At 32.4% G+C, this 20036-nt stretch overlaps 1 protein-coding gene across 2 annotated transcripts in view; it reads left to right on the forward strand.

Annotated features, from left to right (window-relative positions):
• The first annotated feature begins 10510 nt into the window (after positions 1–10510).
• Positions 10511–20036, forward strand: part of LOC146530808 (fasciclin-2-like) — a 28416-nt gene continuing 18890 nt past the window's right edge. For both annotated transcript variants that reach the window (XM_085199466.1, XM_085199467.1), the window contains exon 1: positions 10511–10706. In XM_085199466.1, the coding sequence (XP_085055592.1) occupies positions 10655–10706 (52 nt within the window). In that variant the 5' untranslated portion in view covers positions 10511–10654. The remainder of the gene's footprint in view (positions 10707–20036) is intronic.

Here is a 20036-nt window from a genome sequence, read left to right on the forward strand (position 1 = left end):
GTGGGGGGGGGGGGATTAAACCCACAACCTATAGCGTTTACCGTCACATATGTGCCCCTACGCCACGACTGACTTCAACATATTGTGATGACATTTTACTTGATGATGATATTATGTTATCCGAAGACACTTCTTAACTTTCTAGTTAATAATAAAGCAGCATCATACTTTTCCACAAAGAAACGTTGGGCAAAGGCACCATAGTGTCGCCCATTCTCGTAGAATTTACGAGACATTAAGTGTTAACCGACAAAACTCATCTAATCTACCAATTCCCCACTAGTGGCCGAAACCACAACCATCTCGTTTACAGTCAGAAACGTGGCAACACCAGCTTTTCTCATCATATTTACGTACATCATCATAAACATAAAAGCAGGTGGAATAGAATATAACAAAATCCACTTATAATAAAATCATTATCTATGCTATAATCACCAAAATAATCGCGCACTAAAACCTGTAAATTAAATTTGCATAGAAAATCGCTAAGCGAAAAGCGTTACGGTCCATGCGCTACTATTACATTGCAGATGCAGTAGATTACTTTTAGAGCAGTAATTTCCTTTGGGAGCTGGTTAACGGTCACGCATTCAAAAACATTATCAGAATAGCCTTTAAATGGAGTAAGTGGTTTTATGTTGGTATTATCAGCTGTACATATTTTTATTACAATGTGTAAAAAAAAACCCCACTTTTCCCCACTTTCTGCCGAATTCTGGGGGCATTGCGTGTTGAGTAGCAGAACTCAATGCGGCGGTTGGCCTCGGTACCAGAGCGAGGAAATGGAAATATAAACGTAAATAAATATTTCACTTCCTCGAGTGGGGATCGAACCCACAACCGTCGCGTTACAGTCACACCCGTGTGCCGCTACGCTACGACCGTCTATATTACAATTAAACAATATATTACAATATTCGAGAACAAAGTAAATTGAGTATAAAATCTAAAGTAAAACTCACATGTCTATCCTATTATTTGAAACGTATAAATGTAAAAAGTAAAGAAATATTTTTCGAAAAATAGGTATAAATAAATATCGCGAATCCGTAAACGAGGTTGAAGCTGAGATCGAAAATACTGAATTTCGCTGAGAATTTTGAAGAATTCTATTTGTCAATATTTTATTTCCTGCTACCTATTTCATAACATCTTTTAAAAACGAATCGTTTTTAAGAAGGATTTGACGATTTTTCTCTGAAGATTTATTGGAAAAGCCTATTTATGTACAAAATATTTTAGAACATGTTTTTTTTAATGAATTTATTGGCTAGAAGACAGTTTTATTTTATTATATACCGAATTGCGAATTTACATAAATAAATTATGTTATATTTTCCTAAATTTAATAATTTATGGTAGTGGTAATTAGTAAAAACGTTTTGAAGGTTTTCCATTCAATTTTTAAGATTTATTTCAATTATCAGGTTTTTATTAAATTCATTATAATATATAATTATATTTCTTTTTTATTTCACAGAATTTTACTGTAGCAAATGGATATGATCCTAGACATTGTTTCTCGTTAAACTTCTCTTAAATTTAAAATGATAAAAAAGTAAATAATAAATAAAATTATTTCTACCAATAAACACATTTACAAGAAACAAAAACTCATTTTCATTTAACCGACCTTACATACTAGAATATATTCTACAAACAAACTTACTTTAGCAAGCAAATTAATATGGCTCTAAGAAAACTAAAGTTTCATTAAATATAATCCAGATTTCTGAGTGCAAAGCTTATTCATACGTAAGTTTTATCGTCCATTTGGCTACAGGGTCTCCTTCAAGTTGGAACGTAAGTAATGCAATCATGGGAAAGTTCCCGACGTCCTTAGTCCTTTTCCATTTCTCTTGGTGTTGCCATTCTTTTTTATTGATTTATAGCTAAACTTTGAAGTTTAAACTGAATCTATTATATTATTTTTAGACAAATATTTTCTTTAATAAAACGGTTTTTTTTAAAATGACGTAAATATATGTGCATTTTACGTAGCGAGCGATCCTTACTAATTTGACATTTGATAACATATTTTAAGGTGATATTCTAAATTTCTTGACATTTGCTAGTGTCGTCGTAGCACTATTTGGACGCGCCTGATTGAATGCAATAGCTATATTCATATTTATGACGATGAATAATATTATTTTTTTTTTTTAAATTATTATATGTATGGATGTGGAAGTGTCGTTAATATAATGTGACATATATATATTTATTTTAAAAAGAAATAACATCTTGTCTTTGAATACATGACTTTTGAATGTTTTATAAGCCGTAGGAATATCTTTTTCAACCTCATTCTGTGCTGTATCTCACATATACCAGTGTGACAGACACACCGTTCCCATTTAGACACTTCCGTTGCACACTTTTCGCCCAATTCTTGAGGGATTGCGTATTCAATGGCGGAAGAACGGCGAGAAAATAAAAATATTTCATTCCCTCGAGTGGGAAACTGTCGCGTTTATACTCACACGCTTGTGCCTCTGCTCTACGACGGCTTCATACGTTAAATAAAAATACTAATACTACATAAAATAAAAATACTCTTTAACGGGCGTTGAGTTCTGCCACTCAACACGCAACGCCTCCAGAATTCGGCGGAAAATGGGCAACGCAGTGTCTTAACACTACATTCCCTCTGCCTACCCTGCTGTGTGCAGGATAAGCGTGACGCTAAAAAAATATTATAAAAGCATATTAATATTTACATATATTTGAACTGTGTGATGACTGCCGGGAATACGTTTGTATAATTAAAACGAAATCCAATAGCCATTTTGATATTTAATGATCGTTGCTCGATTTAACATAATGTTTATTTAGGACGTAAAGAGTAATCATTTGCCATTTCTGTTCTCTTTAAAAAAATATAACTGATTTATTACTTCAATATCTATGTTTTTCTTTTATTTTTCTTTTATTTTTTGTGCAAATATTGATATATTTAATTGATATGTCCTGATATGATGATGTCCAACAGGCCAGGAGGCCAGGCGTGGCGCAGGACCACAAACGATTGACTGTTATAGCGACAGGTTGTGGTCCCGACAGGTGGTTCGATCCCCATTCGAAAAATTAAATATTTTAATTTATTTTCATTTCGTCGTTCTGATTTCAAGGCTAAGCACGGCGTTGAGTATCGCCACTTGTGGAGTGCCCCCAGAATTCAGCGGAAAGTGGGGAGCAGTGTAACTTAACACTAAGCTCCTACTGCATACCTGCTATGTTTAGAATAAAGCGTAAAGCTGGAAAATTTAGATATATCTATATATATAAAATCGAAAGGTCACTCACTCATCACGAAATCTCAGAAACTACATGTGCTAGGAATCTCAAATTTTGCATAGGAGTTACTTATAGGACATAGGTGCTCGCTAAGACGGGAATTCGCAATATTCGACTTCTAAGGGGTTGTTTTTGGGGTCGAAAGTTTGTATGAAACTTCGTTATGACAATTGCTAATAGTCTCAAATTTTGCATAGACGTCACTAGGACGTAGTCATGGAGACATCAATTAATAATAACATAGTTCACGCGGGTGAAACCGCGAGCGGGCCGCTAGTATATTATAGTTTTAAGTGGACCAGCTGCACAGATAAGGAGGATGAACAATGTTGACAACTGTCACGCTAGCTTTAAACTTATGTAGTGGAACACCTGTGCGTAGACTAAGCTGCTCATCTTAAAATATAATATATAAACTGGTACTATCCTTTTGCACTATAGATATATTTATATTTTTTTAATATTATATATATCAAATTCATATATTTTCTGCTATAATAATTTTATCATACAGGTATAACGTATATTCAAGTGATGGATCATGGTTGGATTCCAGAAATAAGGTTTATATTTAAATAATATATAATAAACAATGGATGTTTTCATATTGACAATCTACACAGATAAAGAGAAATAACACAAACATACCTAGATTTTTTTTCAGCTTGACGCTGGCGGGCAGTCAAAGGGAACCTAGTGTCAAAACACTCCGTTCAGTGCCGAACTCCACCACGCCGCGCTTTTTTCTTGTTACCAGAACGAAACATTTTTATTTTCAATATTAATATAATAAATAAAAATAAATTTTCAATATTAATAATAAATAATTCATTCCCTAGAATGGGGATCGAACATACCAACCATCGCGCTGACAGACACACGCTTGAGCCACTGCACTACGACGGCTTCCTTTCCAATTAATTTTTAAATTAACATAAAGTGATATTTGTCCCTATAATTTTATATTCTTTGATTGATTGATTGAACTAATATGAATGAACAAGCTTTTAAAATCCTTTTATACTGAACTAAAACATTATAGTAAATGGAATATAACCAATACTCCCGCAAAACAAATCCGATTAGCGATGAATGTACCATTAGACATCGAAAACAAACGAAATCGTTTATTCCCTTTGTTTTATTTATAATACTTACATATCCGTAACATGGTATTTGTCATTTTTTATTTAATAGCAACTTTTTAGGGTTCCGAACCAAAAGGTAAAAACGGAACCCTTGTAGGATTAGTTTGTTGTCCATCTGTTAAGACCATTTATCTAGGGATCGTATGGAGGTATCAAGCTGAATTTAATATCTTTGATACGGTTCAGATCTACAGGTTCTTAGATCACAGAAAAAAATAAGCTTCTAAGGCAATGCAATAAAAAGCATTTATGTAGGGGAATTGTGCTCAAGATGGCATACTATGATAAGATGACACACTACCAATATTGATGAAACTATTAGCGCTAAGTGCGATCTTGTGACGTTTTAGAGAGTGTCTGTAGATGCAGCTAGTGATTAAATTCAGTATGGCTGAAAGTGAATGCAGATGGGCAAGTAATTCATGTTTTCGTTATTTTCAATTGCATCAAATTTTTCTTTCGCTTTTGCTTGATGGTGAAAAGACATGTAAGATAAAGATTTTCTATTTGAACTAATTATATATGTAAAATAGGATTATTATATGACACAACTAACGCTAAAAGTGCATCCTAACTTATATAACCTTTTGTCACAACGGTTAAAATTAAATTCATATATCTATTGGGTAAGATGACATACAAAACGTGAGTATAAGATGGCATACTATCTTACCCTTATAAATAGAATCGATGTATTTTTTTTTGCTTTACCTATAAAATGCCTGGTAATTATAAACGAATATATATTGGTCACAAGAAGACATGGATAAGGCTGCTAGAGCAAAGGCATTCAATAGCCGCAGGTGACGAAGTTTATTTCCCTTTTGGAAAAAGAAGTGACTGATAACGGAATCCAACCTCATAAAATTTGCAACATGTATGAATCTGGCGTTAATACTGTTTAAAAGCCCCCCCAGCAATGAAGAAACTATTTATTTGTGAACTATGCTCGACAAATAATGATGGCGTTTTTATGCCACATACTAAGTATGTCATTTTACCCTGTAGATATGTCGTCTTACACTGGTCGACCTAAGTGTGATTTTTGTTTGTTTTTATGATGTTTGAAAGATGATTGTTCTGAAACTAAAATAATTTCGTTGATTATGAAATATATAATAGTATACGCAATATGCTGTTTTCAGATGACTTTATTTGTTTGAAATATTTGTCTTGAAACAAAAAGTATGTCACCTTAAGCACAATTCCCCTATCGTTTTTGCTGCGTTTTGTATGAAATTCGCCGCGTAATCAAAACCTATAGGATACTTCCCGTGGACCTGCAGGTACGAAATTTGGCACGAAATAAGAATTTAAAATAGAAATAAAGGAAAAAAAAATGTAAAAGGGAAGTTTTATACTTCCATTACTCAACAGGCTCTCGCGAATTCAGAGGAAAGTGGTAAACAGATTTCTACCTACAAAAAACTATTAATATATCTTTAAAATGTCATATATTATGTAAATGTTAATATACAGGTACCTACCTAAATAAAATTTTTACTTGTGCCTATAACTGAAAGCTATTATAACTACACAAGGCAAAACCATGAATTCCTCTAAAACCGATTCAAGGTCTGCAACTAGACGATAAACGATCCCTTACAAGTTTAATAATAAAGTTAGGAGGTCCGGAGGGCTATGTTTCATAATGTCCACGTTTAACCGCTGCACAGATGGTGCCAATTGCTATATTCGTAGTTCTTAAATGATAAGTAAGGTGGAGCGATTGGGACGTGCCAAACTACTAACGATGGGTGTAAGTTTTAGTCCTACCCAAAATTTAAGTTAGATAGTCTTCAGTGAAGTAGATAGACAAAGATAACCCAGTGGCAGGACTCTCCGATTTCTATTTGTCTCAGATGACTTGAAGACGTTTTCCCTTTCTAGTTCTCCATCAGAGGTTTTATTTAATTTCGATTTTTGGTTGTATTAATAGTTAAGTTGGTTATTACTAAATTTATGTTATCTGCCCCTAAAAATCACCATAAATTTCATAATACCACATAAATATTTTAATACTAATTTATTTATAATAATGAATTATTTTTCATTATTTTTGTTGAAAAAACTTACAATTAAGTCAACAGTAATATATCAATTTCATATTAATTACAAAAATTAAGAAAAACATTCAACTGAAAAAGAAAACAAACTGATATCCACAACTCAAGATATCCAATTAACACATACGAGCACAAACTTGAAAAGGTGCACAATGTACAAGTAAAATCCGAGACAGGTAAACATAAATAGTACAGTACCAGTATTTGCCGAAACGTTAGACGCTTACGGCGTTTACCCACAATTACATAGAGGGTTGAACTTGGTGAACCCTCGGAGGGCAAATTGTTTTCCTGCCTGAAGGCTTGCCCCATATTATCTGTTTTTCCATTCCATTTGCAATGTTGGCGCAATTGGGCTTAAGCAGATTAAACTTTTTTCGCTTTTAACGCTTTTATTAATAGAGTACTACAAGTTGATATGAGAGGGAGTCGTGGCACAGGCGCCAGGATCTGTAAGGCGACGGTTGTGAGTTTGATTCCGAATTAATATTTAATCTTGAATAAATATTTTCATTTCTTCGCTCAGGTGCTAAGGTAAAAACCGCTTGCTTTGAAAATTCTGCGAGAAAGTGAGGAACGGAGCCTTTTAACACTAGGTTCCCTCTTACTATGCTTCTATATGTAGAATACAGCGAGAAACTGAAAAAAGAAACACTATATTAATACTACTTCTTTATATGAATACAAGTGATTCAATCGAAAAGCTGAATTCATAATTGTATTTATGTAAAATAAAAAATATATTACATGAATATAAATAAATGAGTGTGTTCGTAGTGCTATATTACTGGCTACTGTAGAGAAAACTTAATTATTGTGGTATTACTGTAATGAAAATTATCCAAAAAGAAATGTGATATTTTAGTGTTTATTATTTATGATGATTCGTGGTTTTGCAGAAGCATTAGCGTGTAACTGTAAATGCGACAGTTATAGGTTCTATTCCCATTCGGGGAAATTAAATATTTAATTTTTTTTACTTATATTTACAATAAATAAATGAAAATAATATAAAAGAAATCGGACTTACTCCTAGTTATTCTCCTAACATGTGCACGCCTTTACATTTCATTGTGCTAACTACTATACTAAGAGAGATTAATTTTTATGCCAACAATAAATACGTAACCCTATTCCGTACAGCAATTTGCGGAAGAATTCATATCCCTTTACGAGTTTCATTTGCGTTACACTTAATTAAAAGCTATTACAAAATATTTCATGTATTTCTGAGCAAATAATATTATTCAAATGTTGATAATACTGATACAAAAATTACTGTAGCCAAGAGATTATTTCTTTAGGTAGGATATTAGGACAAGCAGAAACAAGATTGCGGTAAGTCACACAGTAGTCCTTTTGTCTATTAATTTTGCATGTAAGGAAAGAGGAAACATTATATATTCTAAAAAAAAATCAGCTTCTAGGTGTGACTGTAACTCGTCTCGACTCGGTAGTGGGTTCTTTCCCGACTCGAAGAAGTGAAATATTCACGAGTATTTACGTTTATATTTCCATTTCTTGACTCTGGTGTCGAGGCAAAGTGGGGCGTTGAATTCTGCCACTCAACACGCAATGCTTCCAGAATTCGTCAGATAGTGTCTTAACACTAGGTTCTCTCTGCCTTCACTGTTTTGTGCGGGATACAGCGTGAAGCTGATTTATTAAACCAAAAAACAAACGAGCATTTAAAAAAACCAAAGCTTAAACAATTACAACGCAAGATCAAGAAAGCCACGGACGACAAAAGTCTGTGATAAAAAAAAATATTTACGTGTATTCATTTACTCAGATATCCTCGAATTTTCCAACAACCAGTATTAAAATATTTATATTTGTTTAATATTAAATATACGATACAATCTATGTAAATATTTTGAATAAATACGAAATTTTCAAAAAATAAACTGCATATCTGGCGGTTAGTGCCACTCAGTGCTTTCAATACTAATGGATGCTTAATGTGAAAGCCTGCATACGTACCAAATTGTAGTAATAATTTTGCGAGTTTAAAATTTTAATAATTATAGAAATAAAGTTTAATAATTAAATAATTATAATTTGAAATGATTTATATAAAGTTAAGGCTACAATTGTGAAATTCTCATATTAAGAAACATAAAAATTTAAACTGGATTCGAACGTGCGCCCTTAGTTGGTTGGAGGATTTCTAAGACTTTTGCTATCGAATGATTAATATTGGAAATAATGATAAATAAGATAAGTACAATATATGTAGATAGTACGTAATTACAACGTTTTTACTTTGTATATATTAGTTTTTTTTATTTTTGAGCTTAGCGTAGAAAAATAAACATGTTCAAGATATCATCAACATTTCCAAAAAAATAAATCAAACCAACAACCATTAGTTACAAGTTAGTTAAAAATGTCAACTTTCTAAATAATCACCTATAATATTTTATAATTATTATATTATAAACATAACACTTTGAAAAAGTACAGTATTAAGTTTTAAATGAAAATAAGAAAAGGTTAGAAGATAAACAGGAAGTGATTAATGTAGACTCTTAATTCAAACAAATGATTAAGCAACGTAGCATATTTTCCACCCTTTCGCAAAATGCTTCGCCATTCTTAATATTATTCTTTTTAGTAAAATACGCTATTAATTTAAGTGATGAGTAAAGAACAGAGCTTCTTAATTGCCACCATTGTGGTTGTGTTGTTTTGAAAAGATTCCGGATGTAGAATAGGATCTCTTTAGCAAAACAAAAACATTGCTTGAGACCGTCGTGGCGCATTGGAGCAGCTGACTGTAAATGGAACGTTAGTAGGATCAATTTTTAGTCTAGTGAATGATTATTTTTATTTTCTCACTTTGTTAAAAATACAAAGTTTGTGGTTGACTTCCGCCACCTCATCAATTATGAAATAGCGGAACTTAACGCCGCGGTCTGGTCCGTTTAGACAGCTAAATGACCCTAATGTGGATAAATAAAAGGAAAATTTGTCTAACCGAAAGACCTACCCTGTGTGTGGAATACTCCGCGTAGATAAAAAACAGTTTTGAGTAGATAGGTACGTGTAGATACTTTCATTGCTAAAATAGTATAAAGCAGGGAGAGTCTAAACACTCTTTCCCTACTCCGCGGAATGCGTTAATTACCACCAATATGAATAATTGAAAAATAAAAAGTTTTTTTTTATTATACTTTAGTAATGCTGCTTCAAGCAAAATCCAATTAGGTGACGGAAACCGTATATTTTTTCAGAATGAAAAGTAGGCATTACCCTGTTCTATATTACTCTGCCATATTATTTGTTGTTTTTGCTTTTTTTGCTGATAAATCATCAGCTATTATCACATATTGAACCATTCATGGCGTAGCGGCACAGTGTGTGTGTGACTGAGACTGATACATGAGTGGTTGTGAGTTCGATCCTCACACGAGGAAATGAAATATTTATTTAAAATGTTTAATTTTTACTTCGTTGCTCTGGTGAATTGCTTGCTTGAGTGGTTCCCTCTACTTCCCTTGCTGTTAGAGTTGTTGAGAAATTAGACCTACCTATTTGGCTGTGGTAAACTATTCTGGCTCTTTGTAGATAAATAAATAGACTAGGGGAATGAATACTATTGGGATTATAACCTAACCGTAACCGTAAATTGTAAAAACCGATTGTAAAAAGTTTTACAATCATAATATTGCATTAGTGGATACTAAGTTCAAACAACTTTTTCTATTTTAAACCAATAAAATAACTAGCTAGGACATTAGAAGCAATTACAAAAAACCAGAAATCTATTTTAACACTATGACTTAGTTCCAGTTCTAGTCTATTTCAAGATGGAATTTGAACTTTTAACTATCTATGAACGTTTCGCTATTAAATATGACATTCCTTTAGAAGTATACTATTATAATGGCTCTAAAAATAAAAGTGATGTTTACAATGCGTGCCGTTTCCCGAACACGAACAGTCATCGCACACGTTCAGTAACGTCAGACGCATTAAGCCTAGTCGCTCGTATCACCGAGCAAATCAATTAGAGCAGTACGGAACGCACGTTCGAATTTTAAAATATGTATTGACAATTTGACATAATTATTTTGAGCGGGAATTTTTTATCTTTTTCGTCGATTTTCGGTTTTTAATGTTGGTATTGGCACCAAGATGGAGTTTAGAGGATTTTTTATTTGTTTGTTGCTGATGGTTTTTTTGTCAGGTGAGTTTTTTTTTGTTCATTATTTAGTTAGTTATTAGTATTGTTTTAAATTACGATTTATGTTTTATATATTCTGTTAAATTTTTACTTTCATCACAGTGTTTTTACTATTTTTAAAGTTCCAAGATTAATTGTTTTCTTCTTGAAACTATTTGTACTTTTTAAGTGCAGTAGTTTAAAACTACGATCGTTAATCTAAGATCGTTATAAGATGATTCATTATCTTTGTCATTAACATAAAAATAACTTTAAAAACTTTTATATACCTACATATATTACCATATTATGTGTGAAATTACAAGCAATAAAAAAAACTTTAAGTGCACCAGTTATTTAAATGAAGGACTATTCATATTTTAAAATTATAGCTAACTAGAATTTCCTGATATGAAGCCATAATATTTCTGTTGCGGAACATGTAATAAAATAGCGAAATAACTCAACATAATGAGTGCATGTGAAATTGCTCTTTCTGGAATTCTTCTGCGTACAAATACGTGACATGTTCTCATAAATGCAAATATAAGATGTTGTTGAATAATATTTTAAAGTACTATTAAATTTTTAGTCTAAATTAAAACCATCGTGGTACAGTGGGTTTACTATTAATACTGTAGCTGTGGATTTGATTTCCAATCGGAGAATAAAATAATTTATCTGGTAGGATAAATAAAGTGCGATGTTAAGTTTATTTCTTCAACACCCAATGTTTGGAATTTAGGCAGAAAACGCAAAAGAGTGTTGGCACTATCTTCTCTCTAATTAACTTGCTATATGAAAAATAGATTGAGGCTAACATTAAAAACTGGATAAAAAACACGTGTCGCTGTTCCAAATCCTCCTACAAACAAATATTATAAGAAATATAATATAAGAAATCGGAGGCAAGATTAATTTTAGTTGTACCTATATGAGAAAATCTTGTCATATTGTCATCTTATAGAAATATTACAATCAAAGGCAAACTGAAGTCAAATAGACAAAGAGGATCAATAGTCAAGGCCGCGTCACGCTCGTTCTTATGCCCGCTTTATATTTATTTACTTGTAACTACTAACAATAAGTTATATTAGGAGTTACAAAGTCCTTCCTTTGTTAGATATGGATCTTAAATATTATTCTTATTTTATTCTTTTAATTTCTATATATACAAAAAAAAGAATATTTAGTATTAGATTTGTTGTGAGCTTAAAAGACTGTACACAAAGATATATTCACTTCTACATACTCATCATTCACTTCCTTGATTTTACTTCCTTCACAAGGTTCCTATATTCCAGTCTAATATTTGTAACGCTAGTCTATTACATATGTGTCATTAAAAAGAGTAATACAACACTGTACAAGTATTTGATGTGTTCGGTCACCAGCTAGTTGAGCTCGTTAAGCGTCGGGGTACCAATTCCAATTCCTAAAATTATAAACGTTATTGGTGTCATGGTGGTGGAGTTAAACTACTTTGGTTGCATATTTGGCTTAATGGATGCTGTCTTTATGATAAGGCCGACTTTATTCTTGGAAAGATCTATTGTAGGATTTTTTTTAATTTAGGGAAGTATAAAAATATATTTCTTTCTTTATAATACCCTACTCAGTAAATTCAAAATATCTCATATGGGTAAGCGATTTTGTTTAAGCAAACTTAAGGCAGCGAAAATTTGCACTGATTTGGAAATTTCCACCTCGTTGTCTAATTAAGATCAAACCGTTTGTAACTATATAATAATGATATAACTGACGTAAGATCTTCCTAAATAGAAATTTGTTATAAATACTAATAATATTTAAGTTATCATATTTAAATAATCATAGCAAGTATAAACTGTAAGGCCGTAGTGGCGCATGGGCACTGGCGCATTGGTAACACGACGGCTGTGGGTTCGATTCCCACAATTAATTTCCATTCGGAAATGAATTATTATTTATTACTATTTTCATTTCTTCGCTCTGGTACAAAGGCGAAAAGCGTTTGAGTTCTGCCACTCAGCACTCAATGCCTCGAAAATTGAGCGGAAAGTGGGAAACGGACTATCGTAACGCTAGGTTCCCACTGACTATCTTGCGAAATGCGTAGTACGAACTAGATGTATAAACAAAGAAATTGAAAATAATACTTAATTGTAAAGAGGATTAATTAATAACTATTAATAATTATGAGTTTTTGTATTTCACTTCCTGATCTCCTGTTGCGTTTGTTCATTGCCTACGTTAAAATTTTATTTCGAAATTTTTACTATAAAATTATTTATGAATTTTGGACTGAGCTCATAGAGAGCGGCGTTGAGTTACGATATTAAATGTTAAATTAAAATGTATTTAACGAAAACTAAATATAAGATCACTTTGTGAGAAACAAACTTCTATAGTAAAATGCAGTAAATGCGTATGCAAATATAATTCGCAAAAGTATCTCGGAGAAGGAAAGTTTATGTAAAATCTTCAGTACATTACAAACGAATAGAACAAACTATGTAAATATATTTAAGGAAGTTGAGAGTAAAAGATACTTCGCAGTTCCGTTTTGCTTTGCTCATTTTGAGAAATTTAGAAACAAACAAATTAAGTTGAGGAATTTAACATTTTTAATAGTTGTTGTTGAAATAAACTTAGCAGTTTGTAGTATATAGGTAATAAAAACTCATTATTTAAGGGGAACTTAGTAGAATTTTATCGTATAGTTATAGCTACATTTTCTTTGAAAGTAAATTTGGTTTCAATTTTGTTTCTTTGATGATTTTAATTGTCTTATGTTTGTAAGTAGTAGACCCGGCTCTGCAGTTATTGCAACGTTTTGTTGGTTTCACGTAGTATCTCACACAGTAGGGTAGGGTAGGCAGGGAACCTGGGAACATAGTAGTAGGGAACAGAAGTGTCTTAAACACTTCTGTTCCCTACTTTTCGCTGAATTCTAAGCGAATTGCGTATTGAGTAGCAACACTCAAAGCTTTGCCTTCTTGCTAGAGCGAGGAAATGGAAATATTAAATATTTAAATTCAGTGGGAATCGAACACACAACCCATCGCATTTACATTCGCTTGCTTGTGCCCGTGTAAGTCTGGTCTCCATCATAATTTAATTATTATTTTTTAATTTACTTAAAAAAACAATAATATTAATACGCAAAGAGCAATCAAGGTAATACAACATATCCTTAACGGCCATGGACACCAGGTAATTGGAGATCAATCCTAGGTATTATTGTCTCGCTTGACCGCTCTCCTCTTCCGTATATTATAACTTTTGAACCAATACAGTTTAATTAAACTTGGTAAGCCTTGCCCAAATATTGTTCTAAAATCCATCAAGAGTCTATTTACGGGACCATTAAATATAAGATGATGCTTCTAACCTCATCTAAGTCGTGAAACTAATTGCTTATTACTTGCCGTATCTTCCGATAGTTTGTTCAAATATATTTAGATATTATATTGACGATAACATGAAATAACCTTTAAATATTATAAAAATATGAAATATTTAGTAACTTAAGATAATAATAACATTATACACATACATATATAAGGTAGTCGTGGTGCAGGGGAACAAAAATTTGACTGTAAACACGACGATTGCAGGTTCCATTTCCTCATATTTTATTTTATTAGTGTATGCGTAATATATTTTCAAAAGAGAGGTCTCAAACTATTTAAACTAAATAAATAGTGTGACGCGCGGCGTTGGGTTCCGCTACTCAACACACAATACCTCGAGAATTAGGTTCCCTCTGCTTACCCTGCTATATGCACGATATATCCCTGTATATATGGTATTTTATAAAAAGCTACCAAAATCTATGCCAATCAATAACTATTATATATAAAATTCAAATATTTTATAAGATTCAATAAAATTGATATTAAAGTTTTAATATAAGTCGGTCTGAGAGCGCCACCATCGCAATTTCCTTTTCCGTCGCCATCTTTACTCGTATTTGGTATGTATAAGCTTTAATCGGGAGCAATTGGTTATTCTATTTGTGTTAAACGCTGTTTTAATATACTGTCAATCTTAATAATATTGTTTAATAGCTTTATATAAAACTAGCGACCCCCTTGCGGCTTCGCCCGCTTTTACTACTGGATTATTCATATAATGTATGTTTGCAAAGCACTTAAGATAATGTGAAAATAATTAAACTGTAATGCAACCCGTATTTTCGTAGTTTCAATAAGGATTTTCCAATTGTTTTACACAGCAAGGATTTTTTAGTAGGTACCGTAATTTTAAATCTGTGCTACTAATCTTTTCAAGTACTTATTAAAATATTGTTAAATGACTATTTTTAGATAGTTAAATGACTATTTTTAAACGGAAGAAATTATAAACAAAAGCCTACCTACTAATAACTACTACAAAAAATATGAAACCAAATATATCGCGCTGAAATAATACACTCAACTCCAATTATCCAATGTCAACAATTAAATGCGTTTTTCTCTAAAACTATTCGCAATTTCGAAATAGTGTAAAAAGCAAATTTTATCTTCGTTTAACGTAGAAAATTAATAAAGTATTTTAAAGGATAAGGATTAATACCATTATGGAAAAATATCCCTCACAATAAAAAATATATTGAAATTACTATTTTTAGACAGAAATATGATTACTACACGTTATCCTTAAAAGATAAAAATATGCTCTCGCGGACTTTTTTGTATATCTTATTAAGAGGAACAATACTCCAGTACATTTTTTTCATGTAGTACTTACCATTAAAGCAGCGCATGCGCGAAAGTGTCTCAACGGGTAGGACTTTAGACACATTTATCGTATTTATGTTAATTTACATAAGAATGTACAAATAATAAACTATATATAAACCTTCCCTGAGAAATACTCGACTTAATGGTGAAAACCGCATAAAAATCCGTTGGGTGGTTTAGAAGAAGAAGAGTTAGAAAGTTCAGACAGACACGAAAAGCGACTTTGTTTTATAAGATATAGGATAGGATAGGATACCTACGAGTTATGAAAATAAATTTGTTCGTGTATATAGATTATCTATTTCTTTTTAGTACTATCTTTTTTATTATTTTCATATTGATAATATAATAAAAAAGCTTCTGCGAAAATGTAATAATCTGGTATTTATATATGAAATTAAAACAAAAGTAAATGATATTGCCAATGTTATGAAAAACAGAATTACACAGTTCATAATTACAACACAATGGATCAACACACACAATTATCTTTTAATTTTATTTGAGCTAACAATTTCCATTTGTATTTTATTATAAAGTAATTCATTGTATTACAAAACATACGCCAGTTGTGTACGCAAGCGTATGTCTGTGAACATGAGGTTATGGGTTCGATTCTAATTCGAAGAAATAAAATATTTAATATTTTTATTTCTTCGCTCTGGTGTCGAGGCAAAGAGCGGCGTTGATTTTCTCCACTCAACACGCAATGCCTTCAGAATTCGGTGGAAAATGGTTAATACAGTGTCTTAATAATAGGTTCCCTCTGCCTACTCTACTGTATTTAACTTAATCAATAACCTAAAAAAAACGAAAATCCGAACTTTCATACTACCAATTTCTATATATATAAAAGGACTTGTCCTCACTAACTGAGGTAAGACGCACGCACAGCCGTAACCGCTGTGCGTAGAAACGTGAAATTTGGACAGGTGTTTACTTTTGTAATCTGGACATCCATTAAGATGGGATCTTGAAAAATTTTAACCCTAAAGGGCTGAAATAGGGGTTGAAAGTTTGTATGGAAAAAAAAATAAATCGGCATCGATTCTTATTAAATTTGGAATTTAGATTTTTAAAAGTATTTAATTGAATACGTGTTTTATCGTTTTCTAGAATTCTCCCCCTAAGGGCGCAAATAAGGGGTTGAAAGTTTATATGGAAGAAAATTAAATCGGCACCGATTCTTATAAAATTTGAAATTTACACTCTTAAAAATATTTCATTGAAAACATACATTTCATTTCATGGTTTATTAGAATTTACCCCTAAATAAGCAAGCGAAGCTGCGCGCGTCTGCTAGTACCAATATATATAATAGGAAATACATCCGTTAATATAAGGTCTAATATATTTGCCATCGCCAAACCAAAACTAGAACATTCAACAGGAAACCGTTATTCCGTTGCAATTGTTGTTTTAGTTAAGCCACAATTCGGCTTGCCATCATATATTGCATATTTCATACTATGTAATTAATTAGTACATTTTATACTAATAAACATTGTTAGCTGTTAGCTATTCCTGTTTTATTCAGATGGACGCTGATTAGACTGACACAGCCAATGTCAAATGTCTAAATTCTAAAGAGTGAATTTAATTGTATGGTGTGGAGGCCGCTCTATATGTTTTTGTAATTTTTTAGTAGTTAAACTAATAATTAATAATTAAATTTTATTTTAAGCTTAAATAATAAATAAATTCCATAAAAACATAGGTTATATATTTGTTTATGGGTAATATAGGCTTTTTGGGTTTCTTTTACCCAATCTCATTTGGACTTATTACTTATTACACCTTAAATAAAGATAAATAACAATATTTCTTTTCTTTTTTATATAAATGAAAGAAAAAATGATAAAAATTAATTTTAGACCAATAATAATTGCCAAAAGAGTTTATTTTTATTTGTTTAAGTTTATCTTTGAACAGCAGTTTTTATCAAATAATATTTAATAATTAATTAATTTAGTCTATTACGATCGCTTGCATTATTATATATCCATAACATATCTAATTACATTATATTATGCTATTGATACTTTACGGTCTAATTAAGTCAGTCCATACTGAATTAGTCTTTATTATATTAATTAAAATATGGACTAAAACATTGTATGCCGTCGTGGCGCAGAGGCACCCAAGGATGTGACTGTAACGCGAGGGTTATGAGTTCGATTCCGACTGAGGGAAATAAATTATTACTTATAAAGGAAAGGAATCCGAAACGAGGAAATCCGTAGGAGAACCAGGGTTACCGACATAGCCCAAAGAATTGGTAAGCTGAAGTGGCAATGGGCTGGGCATATCTGTCGAAGAGCCGACGGCCACTGGGGCAGACGTGTCGTAGAGTGGAGACCCCGTACAAAACGACCGGTGGGACGACCCCCTGCCAGATGGGCTGACGATATGAAGAGATTGGCGGGAAGCGGATGGGTCCGAAAAGCTGAAGATCGAGTGTGGTGGCCAGAATTGGGGAAGGCCTATGTCCAACAGTGGACAAAAGATGGCTGTTGATGATGATGATGATGAAGGAAAGGTATAGGAAAGTCTTAAGAATTCCGCCGTCCAAGGCACAATGCCTGGAAACGAACGAACGGACAAAGTGTCTTAACACTAAGTTGACTCTGCTAAATTATTTATTGCCATTATAAAATTTAATGCTAATTAAAATGATGTAGTGCCTATTTCACATCAAATTCGATAGTTATATCAAAATGAATACGAATTGTTATAAAATATCACTTAGGGTTCCACCCCCTAGGCTCTACCTACCTTATTAATACCCTCGCAGGGGAAAAATAACATTATATGGAATATTTTGCACTATGCCCTAACAAGATGATTGTTAAGGGTAGAAAAAAATATAGAAATGAAAGAAATTATTTTATAAATTATATTTTATTTCGTGGGTAAATGTCCTATTGACAAATCTCCGTTATCCTCTTTTTATTTTGATAAATACTATTAAAAATAAATAATATAAATAACTGGAATTCTCCTGTCTGCTCGTTGGGTCCGCCACCTTTATTCGCTTCGCTCGCTGTAATACTAGCTAAAAAAAAATCTGATAGTATATTTTTGTGTCATATAACACTTACAACAGTGATACCTGGTATATAAATTTTAATTTTCTCACCGCAGTTATTCAGCAATTATTAATTACTATATATTTATAAACTATTTGTATAGACTGATTAGATCTTTCATGAAATATTTCAATTTATGCAATATTTAACCAAAATGTCTTAAACTAAAAATGTTTAACCAGAATGTCATAAAGTTTCCGTTTTACAATCAGCATTAAAACCTTTGTAGTTACAATCCTTCATCAATATGACCTTGCAAGGTAATAAACTCATTGTTTACTTTAGAATTAATTTATTTTAATAAACACTATACGCTGGACGTTCTGTAATATCATCTAAGCGATTTTTTTTCAGCTTCACACTGTATCCCGTATATAGCAGTATAGGCAGAGTCGAAACGTAGATTACAGAAGAAGAATGAAAGAAAGATGAATGATGTGGAAATATAATCTTTCTTGAATATGCGGAGTCAGCGTAGTTGATCGAATTCGCAATGAAGAGATATACAAATGGCAGGTACTAGCGAGGATGTCACGGTGAGAATAAAAAAGAACGTGCTCAGGTCGTTTGGGCACGTCGAACGAAGGAGTGATGATAGAATGGGAAAAAGATTTAAAATGGAAAAGTGAGTAGTAAAACAGATAGCAGACCTCGGTTGACCTTCAAAAACACAGTATCAAAGATACTGAAGAAAGGTCACATAAAAAGAATATATGAAGAGGTTAATGACAGTGGACGAGGCGGATGAGGTACGTGGAGACCTTAGAGTTTGGTGCTCCATTTCTCTGACTACCCTGCTAGGGATACAGGATGAAGCTATGTTAAGTTAAATTCTAAGTCTCTAACGTTAGCCCTAGGGCTTGATGCAAGGTAAAAAACAAAACATAATTTACAAGTTAATAAGACAGAAAACATAAACTAAAATAATCATCAAATTATTCACTTAAATATGAACAGTCATATTCCTACAGAGGAATGAAGTAAGCGTGATATCACTGACATGTTTGTGTTAATCCCTTACTAAGGTATAAGGTTACATACCATTTACTCAATAGCATTAGTGAGTCAAGTTTAATGTCGACTCCGCCATGAATCCCACGCGGTCCCCGAAACTGTTTACAATTATATAATTGTTGTATCTTATTTAATACTTGCGTCTTGTAAGAAAACTCTTTATAAAGAATATTTCACTCAACAGTCCAGGATATGGCGGAAATTTGGAAAGTTCCCTCTGCCTACACTGCTATTCAGGATACAACGTAAGGTTTACGCTGTATCCCCGCGCAGCAGACAGAGGGAACTATTGTTAAGACACTCCGTTCCCCACTTCCCGCTTCTCCGCATTCTGTAGGCATTTCGTGTTGAGTGGCGGAACTCACCGCCCCGCTTTGTCTCAACACCAGAACAATACAGCGAGTGCGAGAGAACGATCTTTAAATTTTTCTTATATTATGCAAAAACAATAATAATCTAAGATAATTAAAATTACCTTACTATGTTATTTAACAATATGGTATCATTAATTTTTCTTTCTAATG

Source organism: Heliconius melpomene, chromosome 16, assembly GCF_056956725.1.
Source record: "Heliconius melpomene rosina isolate 202511_hmr_F chromosome 16, ASM5695672v1, whole genome shotgun sequence".
Classification (NCBI taxonomy): Eukaryota; Metazoa; Arthropoda; class Insecta; order Lepidoptera; family Nymphalidae; genus Heliconius; species Heliconius melpomene.